The sequence below is a fragment of the Rhamphochromis sp. 'chilingali' genome, assembly GCF_963969265.1.
Source record: "Rhamphochromis sp. 'chilingali' genome assembly, chromosome: 10".
NCBI lineage: Eukaryota > Metazoa > Chordata > Actinopteri > Cichliformes > Cichlidae > Rhamphochromis > Rhamphochromis sp. 'chilingali'.
The window spans coordinates 19037924-19056417 of NC_137937.1; the positions used below are offsets into that span (position 1 = coordinate 19037924).

The following is an 18494-nucleotide window of genomic DNA, read 5'->3' on the forward strand; positions in this document are numbered from 1 at the left end:
AAAACAGAAAAAGTTTAACTTTGAGGATATAGTTTGCATTTGAAAAAGGCAATAAATCTCACTGTATCGCAAAATGCAATCAAAATAGTATGGTATTGTGATAATGTCATATTATGGGGTAATTCCCACCTTTTACTTTTTATCCTATCACATCTTTATAGGAATGAGCTGAATTTGAGCTGACTTGCTGATCAGTCTGCTGCCTCTTGTACAATGAAGGATATCATAACATACCCCACCTTGGGCTTTCTGAAAGATTCAGGAATCTGGCATAGATAGAAAAGAGACAATGTACCAGACAAACCTGATAAAGGAGAACTGGCACTTTGTGCTCAGTGCATACAGTCAGTCTCTACCTACATACCTACCTGCTTCTCACACAGAAACATGACAACAAATGGGTTAACCTTTGTTAACCTTTCCATTATCTGTTTTACTCTCTCTCTCTATTTCCTGCTTCCTCTATATTTTCCTTGTTCTTTCTCTACTCCTTCCTGCTCCTCCATCCTCTGGAACACATGGTTATCGCCTGTGAGTGGTTGTCATGGTGATCGACCCCAAGGGACTCATCCCAAAACCAAAAGTTCTGCTTGTCTGAAATAGAACCGCCTCTCTCCAGGGGGAGCGGGGTTTATTTGGCACATGGAGGGGGGAAGTGGGGAAACAGGGAGAGAGAGAGAGAGATAGAGAGAGAGAGAAAGAAAGAGAGAGAAAGAGAGAGTGAGATTTCAGTTAAGAGATGAGAGCGTGAGGACAAGAGGGTGAGATAGAGAGAACCGGAGAGAGTGAGGCAGCATGCATCCATTCCAACTGGGTCACATCACGGGAGCATTGCGTAAGCATAAACACTGCTGCCCCTGTGCTACGCCCCCAGTGCGCACACACATACACACACGCATGCACAGTCTGTGTTTTTCCAGAGCTTACTACTGTCTGGGAATCAGCCTTCTATAGTGCCTTTTATACCGAGATGTAGCCTGTCTTTTTTTTCTCCAGAGTGCTTTGACTCAGTGGATTTGTGATAAGTATATTGTGACAGTGGACTGAACCTTCTACTCTGTTAGCTTCCAAGCCGGTCATAGCAGCATGACATAGCACTTCTTCCCTGCTGCATTTTCCAGCCACACTCATACAAACAGTGTTTCTATCACTGATTCTCACTCAGCTACTATCATGCACTGTATATACTACATGCTTCTTTGTGTTGTGTGTGAGCTTCAGCAGGAGAACGTTGTTGCAAAATCAAGCCAGCAAGCTGCTAACTTACCTGAAGTGAGAGTTGTAGGCTTTGACCACAGAAAGGCGCTTACTTTCTGTGAACATCCATCCATCCTTATTTCTTAACTGTTTAACCATCTTAAAGTTACAAGGGCGCTATAGCTTATCCAAGCTGTCACAGAGCAAGAGGACATACCTGATGTGAAGTAAATGCACTGAGAATGATATGTAAGCATGAAAGTGTGCTTTTGAGACACTGGATAGTAAATGTATCCAAACTTGTGTTTCCTATTACCATCAAACAAACATTTTACTGTTGCCCACGTGAGGACTGGGGTTCCACTTTTGATCAAACTCACATACATTATGTAGCAGGAATTCCTACAGGTGGTCCTACAAAGTTTAATGCTCATCACCCTCGCTGTCTTTCAGCAGATGTGACATTAGTGTTTCAGCGGATTTCCCGAACATTTCCTCTTGGTGTTGCAGCTGCACTGCAGCACTACGTATGATGTATGTACAGGAAGGCTTATAAGGCAACCGCATCTTCTAAAAGAATGTGTTGTTTTCTCTCTCTCTGTAGAGCCCGACTGTTCCCGACATGCTCCGCTTCCCACATGTTTGGATGTCTTCACACCTATGTAAATAAACACCAATGGAAAAGCAGTTATTTGCTGGAGCTGTTTGTGCAGTGAGCTGCGTGTGCGTCGGTAGAGGGTGTGATTGTCTATAAAAGGAGCATCCAAAGCCAGTTGTTTAAAAATCCTAGTTGGACTGTTTCAAATCCCCCCTCCTCTTCTCAGTTTGCACTAAGCAAGAGGATATGTGTGTGTGTGAGTGTTTGTGTGTGTCGAAACTACATGGCAGGAGAGCCTTTCCAATCAGGGGAATGGGAAGGGGATAGATGCTGACAGACAGACAGACTTCAGACAGGCAGGGAGACAGAAGGATAGACGGTAGAGCACAGAAAGAAAAAGAGAGCTATATGGAGAGAAAGAGGAGGTGGGTGGAGTTACTCTGAAAGGGGGCGTGGACACACAGCTGTCACTCACTGGCGGTAGCCATGGAGAACGGGCGGTCCTGAACAGCAGGACATCCAATGGGAGACGACGCTGCTTGTGTCACCATGGTGACGGGGCTGTGCCCAGGGAGGTTGTGATGGGTTGACAGGTGCGTGACAATTGGAGCTCTCTGCAAGCATGTACGCCAAAGGCAAGAGTAGCAACGTGCCGTCCGACAGCCAAGCCAGAGAAAAGTAAGTTTTATTTATGGGGGAGGAAACCGCGGCTGTGAGGGAAGTTCACGAGCGGCCGGGGGCAGTCACACACAGAGCTGCGGGAGGGGAGGGCGCAAGGCGATACACTCAGCGGCGTGGGTCTCTCAGCTCAGCGCTGTGCACGGCTCAGAAAGTTGACTGCTTTGGGTTTTCTTTGAGAAAAGACAGACATTTTATCTGCCGGTTGTAAATGTTGTTAAGCGGGAAAGGTTCAGTTTTACCAAGCTTGTTTCACCTTGCCAGAATTTTACTTCCAATGCGCTTTAAAAATAAAAATAAATTACGAATCCAGCAAACACCTTCCTTTCTTCTGTAAATGTTTTGGCGTCTTGAGCATGTTGATTGTTTGATTTCATTCTCATTTTGTTCATTCTTTTTTCTTCAGTCATTACTAGTTTTGGCTGGTGTATGCTTTTCACACACGCGGTCAGGATCGAACAGTTTAGAGAGAAACTAGATGTTCAAGGTCTGGTGTCGGCGGCAGCAGCTGGAAAGTCCGCGCATTTGACCGCTCGAAAACTGCTGTGTTTGGAGCGTGTTGCTTTGCACAGAGGCTGCCTTGCTTCAGATGCCGTGTTCCGCGGGTCCGGTCCTGCTACAAGCTGCCCCAGATGGGGCTTGTGAAAACGGACAGTCACGCTGTCGTCGCGCTTGGGGAGACGGAGACTGTCGATCCGGTTATTTTAAAGTAGTTGGACACGTACTGTGGGTGTCCAGCAAATTTGTGTTGACATATCAGCTGTTGTTGTTGTTGTTTTTTTATTTTTTATATATATAATAGAAATGCTTGTCATGGCTGTACTGCCTGTGTGTCTTGTCCACTAACACGGGAGTGGAGGGCTTTTTTTCTACCCTCCTGATTAAACAACAGCTTTTTTTCTTTTTTTTTTTAAAACATTCTACAGTAAGGTCAGCTGCAATGGCTCCATGTGTTTTACGCATTTATCTAACCAGCAAATGATCCCTGGTTCGATCCCAAGAGGAGACACAAATCTCTTGGGGCTTGCTTCAGGAAGGGCGTCCGGCATAAAAATCAAATATGCGGTGCTACCCGCTGTGGCGACCCCATGTGAATAAGAGAGCAGTCGAAATTAGCTTTCTTTCTTTCTTTCTTTCTTTCTTGTAAGGTCAGTTGTGAAGGTGGACATGTTAGTGACATAAAATAGAGGCTGTGTTAATATAAACTGTGGTTGATAGCCTCTTTTTTTTGATGCATGGGAACTAACAGGATATTCCCACACCTGATGCACTGGGTCAGGAGCATGTCTTGATTCAGCTTCACTGGCCAGGCTTCCTGCAGACAGGGTGATCACAGTTGTAGCCTGTGCTCTCCCTGTCTGCAGGGACAGCTTATTGCCACCTGTGAGAGTAGGGCAAAGTTAGTGCAGATATTGTCTCTATCGTCTCACTTTGACTGCCAGATACTGCAACTCGTTTATTGTGTCTTTTAAATCCAGTTCGCCTCCATTGGTCAACAGCGTGATTGAGTGTTCATCCCTTGAGCCCCATTCTTTATTCCAAATCAATATGAAAGGACTGAAAAGTGAGACTCTTATCGCTGCCTTATCGTGTGCACTGACTCAGAGGCTCCGATGGAGAGCTTCCTCCAGGCCTGGGAGATACTGTGTGTGAAAACATGCATGCATGTGTGTGTGTGTGTGTGTGTGTGTGTGTGTGTCTTGGCATAAGATTTTGAAGTGGTTCTGCAGTCTCCTGTGATGAAGTTCACATTTGCAAGCTGCTGCTAAAGGTACATCAGCACAAACAACAAAGAGGCAAAGCTGTAATGAGGAGACACACTAACTTTATGTGACTAAACGTTTACATCAAAGTCGATTTATTTAATGGAACTGAGCCATCTACCTAGCGGATTGTTTAAATTGCGTACACGAGTTAGAGGTGAGCTCAAAGGGAACTTCTTACTTTTCCTGGTTAATTCAGACTTCTTTGCTTTTGCCGATCATTTTGTTATCTGTGTTTACACTTCGACGCAAGATTGATGTTCCACTGGGCATTACAGCCAAGACCATGTCGACAAAAGAAGGGAACGCGTGTCAAGAAAACGCTAGATGAAAAGGCAGTGGAAGGCAACAAAATCGAGGAAGCCAAAAGTTTCATTTGTCTCTTAACAAGCAGCCTTGTTTATCAGTGGTGTGTATCAGAGGAGCAGAGCAGGCCCGGCGCTGCCGAGTCTTCAGTTGTTTCTCATTTCTGCAGCGCAGCAGGGGATCAGAGAGTGGGAGAGACAGAGGGCAACAACAGATTGAGGAGAAAAGGAAGGAGGAGGGGAGAGAGTAGGACTGAGGGAATTTGCTGGATCATTAGTTTACAGTGTTGTAGTATTGACCTCAGAATGGACCCCTGCAGACACGGGGCCCTGGCGTCTCGCCCATGTAGATACAGAGAAACTCTAAATACAACTGACCTCTGAAGATTTTATGTGTGTGTGTGTGTGTGTGTGTGTGTGTGTGTGTGTGTGTGTGTGTGTGTGTGTGTGTGTGTGTGTGTGATAAACATCTGAAACATGTAGTCTGTCCTTGCTAGAGATGCATTTTGGGAATATGCTTTTTTTTCTATCTCATGTGTCCACACTATAAAAATTCAGTTCATTTCAGTTTTATTTATATAGTGCTAAATCACAGCAAAAGTCACTTGAAGGTGCTTTATATTGCAAAATAAAGACCCCAAAATAATAGAGAGAAAACCCCAACAGCCAGATCACCTGCTTATTAACAAACACTTGGTGACAGTGGGGAAGAAAAACTCCCTTTTAACAGGTAGAAACCCATGGCAGGACCAGGCTTAGGGGTGTGCAGGTATTTGATGTAAATGGTAGGAGCTGAAGAGAGCGAAACAATCCATAAAAGTTTATATTTCACTACAAACACAGATGTCACGCTTGAATTTAAAATCTTATTCAACTTTCTCTGTACAGTGTAACTAAGCTGCAAGATCATTTACAGTATTGTAGTGGGAATTATTATTTTCTTTCTTATTTGCATATATTACATGGCAAACATTAAGAAACACCCACTGCACAAAACATTTGAAGCACATTTTGCTGAAGGTAGGCGGAAAGCTGTTATCACTTATCAATTTCCTTTATATAATTTGTACCTTTCATGCTGGAGGATATGCAGATAAAGAGAAGCAGATGAGCGAGAAAAGGAAATGTTTTAAAGTATTGTTCTTCCCAATCATAAGAAATAACAATAATAATCAAAAACATATTGTCATACTCGTCAATTATGGTGTCACCGCATGCTGATTATTCAAGTTGGATGTGCCGCACAGTGTCTGGAACATATCTGCCTCTGAGAAAGGCGCAGAGACACATGGGCTTAGGAAGGATTGCTGAGATTTTGTTTGTGAGGCTCAAAGCCCCCAAAAGAAAGACATTTGAAATATTCAGGTGTGCAAAAACAGTAGCCCAAGTTGCAGACCACTTGCAGCAAGGTGTATCTGGATGTCTGATGCTGAGTAAAACTTAAAAATATAATCCTGACGCATGCATTTTTAAAGAGAGTTTTCTCGTATTTATACCCTACGTCCGCGAATATCTGAGAATAGGCTGTCTTTATGCCTTTGCACCAGTAATGAACACTTTGTCTGGCTTTTAAGACAGCAACACTGCTCTGGTCTCTCTTCTCTCTCTGTGTGCTACCTGTGTTATGGTCTGCGCTTGATTTTGATTCAGAGTGACAGTACACGACCACTGACTGTGTACTGCAGTTGTTCAACGAGTGTAGGTTTCAGTCGCTGGCAGTTAGAGGACACATTCCACATAGTTCTGGGATTGTGGTCCTGACTGAGTTGCATTGCAGCACATAGTACAAATTCCTTTTCTCCTTTTTCCTGAGTGAGTATTGAGTCATGGAACAAACTCTGCCTCAAATGCTCACAGATGCTTGTTTTGTCCATTTTTCCAGTGCTCACAGCTCTATAAATTGCTTTTCAGGTGTTTCCTAAAGATCATGTAAAGTCAGGGTTTAAAAAACAAAACAAACAACCTATAGCATAGGAATGTGTAACTAGTATAGGTATGTGCCATTTCATTCAGTCTGGTTCAGGTACCAAGCATCAGTCTTGGTGCAGACTTAAGCATTTTCTGCTCTTGTAAGGATCATCATTACACACACACACACACACACACACACACACACACACACACACACACACACACACACACACACACACACACACACAGCTACTTCTAAACCGAGACACCTCAAAATCCTGCCAGGAGGCTGCCAATGCAGCATTGCGCAGACTGAGGCAAAGCAGTGCATGCTGGGAGTGTTTATCCGACAGAAGCAATTCAGGCTGCCACTCTGGCTCTGACAGTGAGTCGCATTACAGTGGAACTACAATAAAAATAGCTGTATCTCTCTCCCAGATGCACTCACGCACCGCAAGCTCACAATGCATTGGATAAACTGTGCAGGGAATCACATTTTCCCCATGCCAGCTGCCACCTGATGAATGGTGAGGGGTTTTTTTTGTTTTGCTTGTTTTGTTCACTACATTTCGTCGTCCTTGAGCAATGATATAGGTGCAATCATTAGAACAAAGAGGAAACCTATTTGTTATGGCAGGAGCAAAAGAATGTAGCCCGAGGGTAAACATATGTTGCTGGTCAGCTTGGATGGTAAAATGAGAGGTTAAGTATGGGAAATAAGCATGAAAACATGAATGCTGGAAGAGTTTAAAATTTGAAATAAACTCCACAGCTAAGCGGTAAAAAAATGAAAAGGGACGGACGGATGAAAGAAAGATTAAAGAGGTTTTTCTTTCTTTCACTGAGGTCAGACGAGGTCAGGTGATGTCCTACAGGACCGCACGGTCTAATGCTCTGTAATGGCTCTGTGTCGAACCTCCCCACTCTATACACACATCCCACTCTCCATGGATCACTTACATTGGTAAGTGGCCACACCTGGTTCTGTTGGCTCAACTCCCATGCATAAGCCCCATACATAAGATCCACGTGGTAGGCCTCAGCATGAGCTTTTCCTTTTGTTTAAGTGGATAAAGAACAATATAAATGTGCGTGATTACGTGTCTGCGTATCTGTATTAATCTTTGCTGTTCTGGTCAATAGAGAGGATGCTACATGTGTTAGCCTGCAATCCCATCTGAGCTGTCTGCTCACAGCACTTTTCTCCATATGCTTCATCCCTCAAAATCAACCTCCATCTGTCTGTCACGCTGCCATTGTGGATGTGAACTACAACATCCAGTGATCATTACACAGCTAATAGCCTTGCCAGCTCTCAAGGGATGCCTCGAGAACAACTGTTAGAACACGGAGAACTGTCACCGCTCTCTGTCGTCTGCGTTCGCCAACACTGACTGTCAGTGAAAGATAGCAACTTAAAACTGCTTCTAGTGTAATCGCCACAGTGTTTTTAGATTAGCATCAGTCTGGGATTACAAGAAAACCAGAGGAGAAATGCAGCTCTGGTGTATTTTCTTTCTGGGGTATACAGAGCTCTCTTCAAATCAAAGTGATAATGACAGTTTGACAAGGCTTTGATAGAAAACACTTTTTAACCTGCTGAACACATAGAAGGCTGGTAAAAGTCCTCTTTTATCTGCTGGCATCCCTCCTAGTTTCTCTCTTATCCCTTCTGCCAGAGATGTAACTTGCCACAGAACTGCTATCAAAGCGGCGGCCTCTTATTGAGCTGTATGAGGCAGAAGGGAAATGGCCTCTGATCGACGCAGGGAGGAAAAAAAGGTCTGAGGTGTCAATCAACACACAGGACCCTGAAGAAGGCACCCTCACAGGACGCCTTGGGGTGCTTGGGAAGGATCGACGTGACAAAAGGCCTCTGTCGGCATCAGATAGCATGTGGGAAAGAAGGAGAAAAGAACAGAAGAGGGCATGGCATCCTGAATTTCTTTTATCGCTTCCCAAAAAATAGGCTAAGGATGAGAGAGTTTATCACCTTGTGCTGGTCCCTTAGGACCCCATGGGTGTCCCTGAGTGCTTTTGTTTTAATTAGAAACACATTATCACATCTCTTCTCTTCTCTTCTCTTCTCTTCTCTTCTCTTCTCTCGTTTGACTCTTTAAGTTAGAGCTGCTGTGCCGCTCGTGGTTTTAAAGCTGTGCACAAATGCCCAGTTTTAAAGGTGTTTTGTCTCTCAGGCAGTCTTTTCTCATGGCATTTGATGTTGTTTTGTCATGAAATTACCCAGACTAACTTAAAAAACATGTTTTGGCCAGATCTTCCACCTCTAGGTATGATGAGACACAAAAGAGAAATGAGGGAGGCTGTGACTGGAGAGCTCCAGGCAAAAGTAAACTCCATTAATGGAAACACACACAGACTCGGGCCAAGAGTGCTTTTAGATGATCTAAAGCGTGTTTTTGTTTGTCAGTTTAAAGCAGTATTTTCATATTGCACTCTTTAATTTCTTTTTAAATCAGCGTGTATTTAAAATATCACACTTACATTTACAAAAACTCTTCCCTTACCCGATATAACTCGCATTGCTGTAGTAAGCACCGTAGTGTAGCTGCAGATGCTGCTCTGCCTGCCCCCCCCAACCTCAGCCTGCTGAGTATAGTGGAGGTTGGTTGGAGGCCTCTCTGCTGATATTCGTCCATCATTGATATGCAAGCTGCATCGCACAGGCACTAGCGCAAGGTTAAGCATGCGTGACGACCAGGCTTCGGAACTGCTTCAGACACTCTCTCTCTATCCCTCTCTCGCTCCTGCACCCACATGCAAAAACACATTATTTTTCTTTGCTTCCTCACTACCTTGCCCTCATTTCTCCTCTGTCTCTTTCTCACTTGTCCCTGCTAATTTCTGAGAAGTAAAACCATGGAGTTGTCCTCTTTTATTTTAGATGCATCGTCTTTAGATGACAGGCTGTCTGCCCACTGATCCCTGCAAAGTCCATGGTGACATCTCATTTCTCCCCAGTGAAATCCAAGATGGAATATCCTCGTGTTTACGATTTAAATCGCTTAAAGTCCACTTAATGCCAATTTCTACCATTGAAGAGCAGGAAGGACAAAAGAGTGAGACCAGGTGGGCAACAGGGACGCAGCAGGACTCACCAACTCTGATCCAGTGCTAGCTACACGTGAATTAGCTGGAAATATTGTGTACAAAAAGTGTGTTTTTAAAAAAATATTTTCTGTGTGTGTGTGTGTGTGTGTTTTTTAATTATTGTAATTTGCAGACACTTTGGTGCATACATTTTCTGCAAATTTTTACAACCTCATGTTACAGAAAAACATTCCTCTGAATGGTTAGTCATTTATTTCTACTTCCTCCAGAGCCTTCATACAGGCCTTAATAGCTTCACATTTCTCCCCAAATTGCTTCAGATTGCCTTCATCTGTATCAGCTTTTTTCAATCTCATCTCGAAGCTTTGTTGTTCAAAAGAACAGAGGCCTATTAGAGTCCCGTAGACAGGAATTCAAATCCTATAAGATTAGAGTGGTGCAGTCCTCCCAGTCATCTCCTTCTCCCTCTGTTTTTAATTGTCGTTGATTGTGGAATGCTGTATTGTGCGAGCCGAACAAAGATTGTGTGCCACCGGACGATGTGTGGAGCTAGCAGGAGAGGAGCGCGTCCCACGCCGTCGCATTCCAGGTCCTGCGTGCTGCTGAATGACAGACCAAGCTCAGTAGAGGGAATGGCAGTGGATACATGCCACAGTGTCAGTGTGTTTGGGCAAGAGTGTGTGCATACAGAAGAAAGCAAGAGAGAAAAATGCTGTATATGGTGAACAATAAAGAAATTGAGTGATTGCATGTCTAAACAACTAAATGCTGTCTGAAGAATGGATGTCCACCCAGATATAAAACAGGACAAATGAAGAAAAATCATATTTCTTGTGGTGGAAAAAAATCCTTCCCATTTCTTCTTTTTAATTCTTATTGGTGAAGACTTTTTACTAAGGATTTTTTACTCTTTATTTCTTAAATATACTTTTATTATTAGGAATGAATTTCAAAGCAAAACTGAATTTCCTTCAACAGAAAAAGCAAATTCATATTGAATATGTACTGCTCTTTAAACACCATAATGGTTTGTTTAAATAAATACTACATTTATGTTGTTTTTTTTTTTTTTTTAAATCACCTTTTGAACTATCTTATTGCTACAAGTATTGGTTTATTGGTGGGTAAAATGAAGGCATAAAGTAGGGGTAAAACCATAGCTCCAGTCCTCCTAATCCAATGACGGGGATGAATTTGCTCCACTTGTTGAATGGCTCAGTTGCCTCTGTGTGAACGCCACCTCTCTCGCATACCTCATATTTATCAGTCGCACTTCCAGTCGTGGTGGAAAAGCGATTTCCTTTTTTATTCTTGCATAATGTTGCTTTAACTCTCGTATTTTCCAGTAAACTCTTGAGAACAGACTTTTGCAGTGATTAAGCGAGTATGATCACTAAGTGTCGCCATCAAAGTTCTCTCTGTAAACAGCAGTTTAATATTCCGGGGTTTATGGCTGTATTGCATTCAAGATTTACTGTAATAGCTTGTAGAGAAAGTTGAACAAGGAAAACTCTCCTAAAAATCATTGGTGTTCTTTCAGCTGTGAAATTAAACAAACTCCCCACGAGAGGTGACTCAATCTGAACAAATCAAAGCCAATGAAATGGAACTCAAATTAAGAAAGTGATGGATTTGCCTACCCCATTATTTGATTTATCCACTTTACATGTTCTGCAAACAAATTACAGTTGCAGGAGGGGGGGAAAACTCACTGGCTGAAACTTATGTGTAAATGACAGACTTTCACATGAAGGACACAACAGAAATTTTTGCTCACTTACACTGTTGGTAAACAGTGAGTTACTCATCACGCTCTCTCGCCATCTCCCTCTGTTTTCTCCCCTCTCTGATAAGCTGGCATTTCCTGTTATCTCAGCCCTGGGCATTGTTGTCTGCTCTGTGATACAGTAGTCTCTGCACTGCTGACAGAACAAGAGCTGGTTCACTCTGTCTGATTGTGCTTGTATATGGCAGGGAGCATTGCTTCCTTTTTACATTTCTGTTCAAGTCTTAATTGCAACCCCCCCCCCTTCTCCTCGGTTAGACGGCGTTCTGTCTCTCGACTGTTTCTCATGTGATCGTAACGGCCTTTGGGTGTAGCTTTTTGAGGACACGGTGTGTTCTGTCCTTAGAGCACAGGGTGGGGATTCACAACTGCAGCTGTATTATGGTTAGAGTATCTTGATTAGTTGGCTTTTATCATTGTCTGCCTGTAGCTTAGCTTATGTCGTGAGCTGACGCTATTCTTGTGTTAGTCATATCCTGTGTCAGTGCATTTGCAGTGCACTGTAGTTCCCAAACTGTGGAATTTTTCAGCTTTTCTAAATGGAATATTTTGGGCCTTTTAGAGATATGTTAATAAAACCGTTTTACACATAGATTACGGAGCGATCTGTAATTAGAATTCATCCGGGAAACTAAAACTTAGACTTAGTCTTTCATCAGCATTTATGAAATAATTTATAATTCAAACATAATAAGCTGTGCTTTTTTTAATATTTGTTGTTCAAGCAGCTATTTTACAGCATTTATTTTCACCTTGTATTGGAGTATCCCAAGGGAGGTTGCGGGAGGAGAGGATTCTGGGATCTCTAGTTAATGAAAGGTAAACACAGAGTCTACACTGAGGTGAGCCAAAGAATGCAGGACTCTTCCTCTCTGTCAGGATATGAGCTTCATTCTTTTGACTTTAACACATGATATCTCACCTTTGGCAATTTCTCATCTTTGCTGGAGCAAGGTTTCAGTGAAAAACTACTTTATGATTTACAGTCAAGAAGAGTTTTTACCTTTAACTCTTTTCCGCTATAAAGATGATATTTTATGACCTTCCTTGTATCCTTAAGACATGGGTTGGTGACCGTTAGAATAGTTTCTGGGTTTTTCAGAGGGCAGCTGCTTAGACAGAGACCACCCTCACTAACTTCTGAGGCACAGCCAGTCATTTTGTTCTATAAGACAGCCTGAAATATGACACAAAATGCTCAGGTTGGAAAAGAGTTTCCTCCTTAGTAGACTTTCAAGAGGTAAAGAGTTAACGTTCAAACTATGTAACCCTCCATCTTAGTGGTTTATCAGCTAATTGCGAAATTGCTGGTCAACCTGTAACAGCTAGCGTCATTCAGCTCAACCATTCTTAACCAGCGCTGGCTGCAGTGTTTTGTTTTTTGGGGTCTTTTTTTGCCGAGCCGGTTATAGAGCATTCAGGCTTGTCGCTGAGCCAAAACTTCACCAAGGGCTTTACTATGTGATGTGGAACGAGAGGGATAAAGGCTACGACAAACATTTGCTCTGTAAAGCAGCATGTGAGACCATCTCGGTGCAGACGAAACGCTGAAGACGAGCAGATAAAACACAGTTTATTTTACTACAAGTGTCTTTCCTCAGGCTGTTTCCATGCTGGATTATAACACGTGTTTTGTTAATCTTCAAAGAGGTAGTGAACTTTTCCCTCCCACTCCTCCCAAACTCTCAGCTACACGCCAAACCTGCAGCTGAAGTAAGCCCGTGCGGAGACGAGTCGGCATCAGAGAGAATATACTTTATACAAATATCTCTATTCAAGTGCTCGGAGCCATTAGAGAGATCCCAGGGGACATGGTGGAAGGGTAATGGAGAATATAGATTTAACTTGTGACCATCAGCAAAAATGCCAATTAGAAATGCATCAGTGAGCCCCGGCAATAGAGCCACAGCACACTGCCAGTTGGGGATTAATTTAAGGCATGAATTTGACTAAGATGTTGCAAGAAGTTAAAGGATCTAATGAAAGTCTTTGAACAGTTTTGTCAAGTAATAAATCATCACCGGTGATCAAAGTTTTCTTCTCTACAGTGACGCAAACTTATCCACACGCAAGTGTTCATTGTATTTTTGCCAGTCTTTGGCTTAAATAACAATAAAAGCCTCTCAAAGGCATTACGGCCAATTAGAATCTGTGTTTAAACATGAAAAGGCAAAAAAAAAAAAAAAAGCCTTATTTAGTGAATTTGGCAAATTCAGTAGATTCAACGCGTGCTCTCAAGCTCTTTTGAGTCGCATTTGGTTCCCCTTTTACAAATCCTGTGTTACGGTGAGCGACAGCAGCGCGGCTGCTCATAATGTTGTCCTCTTCGGTTTTGCTCACTGGCTGCAGCATCACTCCTCTTCTGCTCAGTCCTGACCTCCCTCCACAGCTCCTTTCATTAATCATTTACTCTCTACCTCTCTCTTTCTCTTTCAGCCTCCCTCTTCTTCAGTCTCATTTGTCTCTCTCTTCCTCTCTGCCCCCTGGATCTCCTGTTGCTGCTATTCTTTATCTATTTATCTTTCTCTCCATCCCTCCATCTTTATCTCCCTTTTGACTGGTAAATTACCAATCTTTGTCCACTCTCAGTGCTGTCGGGGTGCATCATTGCCTCTCCCTTCTGTAATCTTCCCTTTCTGGAATTTTCTGCCTGACTTTTTGATCCTGTATGAATTTGTGCTCTGAGAATAGCTTATATTAACATGTGCTGTAGGCGGCGCACAACACTTTCAAGCGATTTATTTACTCGCACCTATAGCTGTCAAACTCCCCCTGCACAGATTCATTAAAACTATACCTTTACCTAATGAAAGCGCTTCACGGATAAGTCTACTGGAACCTGATTTTTTCCATTTAAAGTGATTTGGCCGTGATCCCAGTGTGGTACCTTTCCCAGACAAGGTGTGTGCATAAGTAGTCCTGTGTTAATGATATTCTTTGGTGTATAAAGACTCTATAAGCCCCATGGTTGTTTGGACTCTTGTTTTTTTTTTCTTCCCTCTGTTGTTTTCCTGAAGCTCTGCGTATAAGATGAATAATTCAGCATTGTAATGGGTCTATATTTGTCGTTGTTTATCTTGCCTCTGTGCCCCCACCACCCTCATCGCTGCCCCACCACCATCTCCTCCAAGCTTTCACTTGTCTGTCTGTCTGTCTGGCGAGCGGAGCTGCTCTACCCGCAGAGGATGCTCCACTTTAATGAATGAAGTGAAGTCATTTAGCAGGGCTCTTAATGGCACATAAAGCCCCGCTGCTAGGCTTGATTAATCAGGGAAAGTGTTTGGCTGTCACACACAGGGCTGTCCTCAGCAGGGGCAGCAGCTTGATCGCCGCACTCCCTTTTATGGCGGGGTCCCTCTCTGTCCTCGCCAGATTCATCAGGAGCCCGAGCTGCCGGAGCCTCACAGAGGCTTGATTTGGAGAGATGGATCCCGTAGCATTCAGTGTAGGCTCGGCACGACGAAGACGATAACGCTTACGATCATACCTCCAACTCAAAGACAGGTGTCTGTGATTTGTGTTGCCATTGTGGCCCAGCGCTGTGTGTTGGGGTGTGATATCACTTAGGATGTCTCAAGGATGTAACGAAAACGGTGTAAAACATTGTGTGTTTTAGGTGGCTGGGTGATAATTAATAAAAAAGAAAAAAATCCAACTAAAAAACAGTAAATGTGTTGATTTGTTAAATTTTTTTTTTTTTTTTTTAGCACTCCCAAATGCTGATCTCAGTACCTGCCTCAGAATTTCTGTGAGTCAGGTAATAAAAAAGCAGCCATGTGGTTGTTCTGTACCTATATTTAAAGCCTGCTTTGACATAACGATGACCAGTCTCTAATCAAGCATTTGCATGATGCTAATTGGTAAAGTGGCTCAGTTTTATGCAGGGCGCCTTCCTCTATACTTGTCATTACTGCTGTCACTGTCTGTATTGCATCAGTCACATATGCTGCAAAATTATGTAACATGGCAAAAGTCTAAAAAAATAATAATAAATCTCAACATTCGGCTATCAAGCTGCAGAGGATCGCTAAAGTAGATCCTCACTGAGACGAGCTGGAAGGCACTGAGTGATGGGATTGCATTTTTTTTTAAAATTAACATCACACAAATGAAAGCAGAGCATTCAGAATGAGGCTGTCCACATTTATGTATTATGACTTTCACCAAGCTGGAGTTTACTGCAGGTCTAATTTGCAGTGTTACTGCTATTATATTGAATTCGGAGGAGTAACTTTTTTTTAAAAATTGCTTTCATTGCTTTTTTATTTCGTGTACGGTCGCTTGAAAGCAAAGCGCTTCAAAGACACTACAGCTCTACTTCACTGTGGCACATTTGCTAAAATTATTCTTTGCTGTGAAAACACACAGCAGAGATTTAAGATGCTAATTTAGTGGGTTTTTTGGGTTTTTTTGTGTGTAGGTAAGCATATCCAGGAGATAACTACAGCGTATAACTTCCTGTCTGTGACTTGGTTCAATAGGATTACTTTTCCATTGATATTACCTCTTCACAGGACTCTTTAAAATGCGTTTATAAAAATATAATGAAATCCAGCGCATACACCACGGCATGCTACGCTTGTGTAGCTTCCAGTCCATCCTGTATGTTATGATTTCAGCACAGCATGTAGTCATTTGCTTTTTCTCTTCAAAAAACGGTAGGAATCACTTCTACTGTAGCTCCGTAGACTTTTTTTTTCATTGCAGGGTTTTGTGTTAATTTGCAGAAGGAGGTCACAGCAGGGTGCTTGACTAACTGAGACACCGCTCGGTGAGAATCCTCAACATTAGAATATGAAAGTTTACAGATCTCATGAGGATTCATCTCAGGGCTCATCCGCTAGCACCCATCACCTCCATCCTTTTTTTCCCTCTCCGTCTCTCTAATCCCTCTTCTTCTCTCTCTGCTTGTCACCAAAACCTTTCATCTCGCTCTGTTATACTCCTGTCCCACCATCGCTCTCTTCCTCTTTAATTTTTCTCTGTAATTTTCCTCCATCCTGACAACGACAGAGGGATATGGTTCCTATATGAATGTATGTCTTTTTATCTTTTTATGGTTGTTTAATACACGAGCAACTCTGTACTGAACACATGTTCAGAGTACTGATCACGTGTCCAACCTGTGTTTGACCAATTCATGAGAGAAGTTGCAAGTTAATCCCTGGTTGACAGCATAGAGAGGCTCTAATCTCCAGCTGTTCCTCGAAAGACAGAACGGTAAATCACTGCACTGAATTTTTATTTTCACTCGTTTACACACACACACATTTATTTTTAGACATGTCAGGCAGTTGCTACATTCAAAAATACTTATATAATTATAATAACGTTTAACAATATTTCCGTACGTTGTGCAAATGCCACATTCCTACAGCAACGCAGTGTTGGACCCTCGTTCAGCCGAGGTTGAAGAGCCGAGGCCTCAATTAAAAGATTTACTTTCAGTGAATTTTGATCTTCTGTATGACTTGAGCAGAAAACCAGCAGTTACTTGCATTTCATTTTTCTTTTTTTCTAAAGGCTAGACTGAATGTAAGTAATTTTCCTGCTGAATGTGTAGGAGTATTGCAGATTAAGTGCTACAGTATGTGTCCAAACCTGTAGTAACATCGAAATAGTTGTTTTAACGATGTGACAGGAATTAATCGTTAAAGGTGTGCTTATTTAATTGTTAGGTTCAAGGCAATAATCATGGTTGTGTTTGCCTTATTGGAAGATAATGATGACCGGGAAGGGGGGCGTGATTTCTTGTTTCAAAAAGTTAGCTTCTTTCTTTCTTTTAACATTGACTTGCTAAAATATGCTTCCCTGGAAAAGATGACGTGTGCATATGTTGAGAACCTGTAAACACCTTTCACCCTCATACCAGGGAGTTGCAGGCTTTTGATCCAACCACCGATAACAAGCCGGATGGTCCCTCTGTGAGGACGCAGGTTTTTCAAAAGACATTACAGTTTTTCCATTTTGCCTCAGTCCATTTTAAATGACTTCAGTCCACAGAGAACTCGGGCGTTTCTGGATCATGTTTACATACAGTATGGCCTCTTCTTTGCATGATAGAGCTTTAACCTGTTCTGAATGCAGTGCTGCCCGAGGGCCCAGAGATCACGAGCATCCAGTATTGATTTTCAGCCTTGTCCTTTGTTCACAGATTTCTCCAGATTCTCCGAATCTTTTCCGTAGACAATGAGATACTCAGTCTTCACAATTTTCCTTTTAGAAAAAATATTAAGGAATTGTTCCACAATTTTCAGAGATAATTTTTTCGAGGTTGCTGAACGTCTGCCCATCGTTTTGTCTGAAATGCCCTTATTATACCTAATCATGCTGCTGAGCTGTTGCCAATTGACCTAATTAGTTGCAAATTGTTCCTCCGGCGGTTTCTTTTTAGTACTACTTGAAATGTAGTTGCTCCCCTCGTCCCATCTGCATTTTAGTTCATGCTATCAACTTGAAAACGAGCTAATATTTGTCATGAAAAAGTAAATTTTCTCTGTATAATAATTTTATATATTTTCTGTGTTCTATTGTGAATAAAATGCGGGTTTATGAGATTTGCATTCTGTGTTTAGTTAGATTTCTTACAGCATCTGAACAGTTTTAGAATCGGGGGTGTATAAGACTATAGAAATTGAATGAGAAGCAGCTAAGCTGACAAAAAAACGCTGGAAGTAAGTGAGAATGATGTGGTGGGAGAAAAGCTCAGATTAGTGATTGCAAATGTTGAAATAAATACTTCTCTTCCGAACACAAAGGAACAACAGATAAAGTTTCAAACACTATTGCAAAATTGCAACTGAAGTGCTAAAGATTCAGGTATTTACCTCAGTAGCTTTTAGGGCCTTTATCTTTACAATATAAAGTGCTTTGGGGCAACTGTTGTTGTGATTTGTTGCTATAAAATAAATTTTGAAAAGTCAGTTGAATTGAAAACTTTAATTAAATATATTTACCAGATGACCAGAAGCATGACGGTCACCTGGAACTTCATCACTATGATGAAGTTCAGCAAAGCCAGCCTCTCTTTGTGTTTGCTGGCTTGACAAAATCTAAAACCACAGTTAGCAACTTTCTCCATGAAGCAGCCATTTCTGCTTCAGCCTCTTTGCACTCTCGCATTTTAAAAAAAGGGGGTGTTTCACCCATCATGTGACTCTTCGTCTGCACAAAAATCTTTTGAATTC

The 18494-nt window shown here is 42.2% G+C and overlaps 1 protein-coding gene across 1 annotated transcript in view; it reads left to right on the plus strand.

Moving 5' to 3' along the window:
- The first annotated feature begins 2181 nt into the window (after positions 1-2181).
- Positions 2182-18494, plus strand: part of LOC308404791 (single-stranded DNA-binding protein 2) — a 60727-nt gene continuing 44414 nt past the window's right edge. The window contains exon 1 of the mRNA XM_080895011.1: positions 2182-2473. Within this exon, the coding sequence (XP_080751137.1) occupies positions 2418-2473 (56 nt within the window). The 5' untranslated portion in view covers positions 2182-2417. The remainder of the gene's footprint in view (positions 2474-18494) is intronic.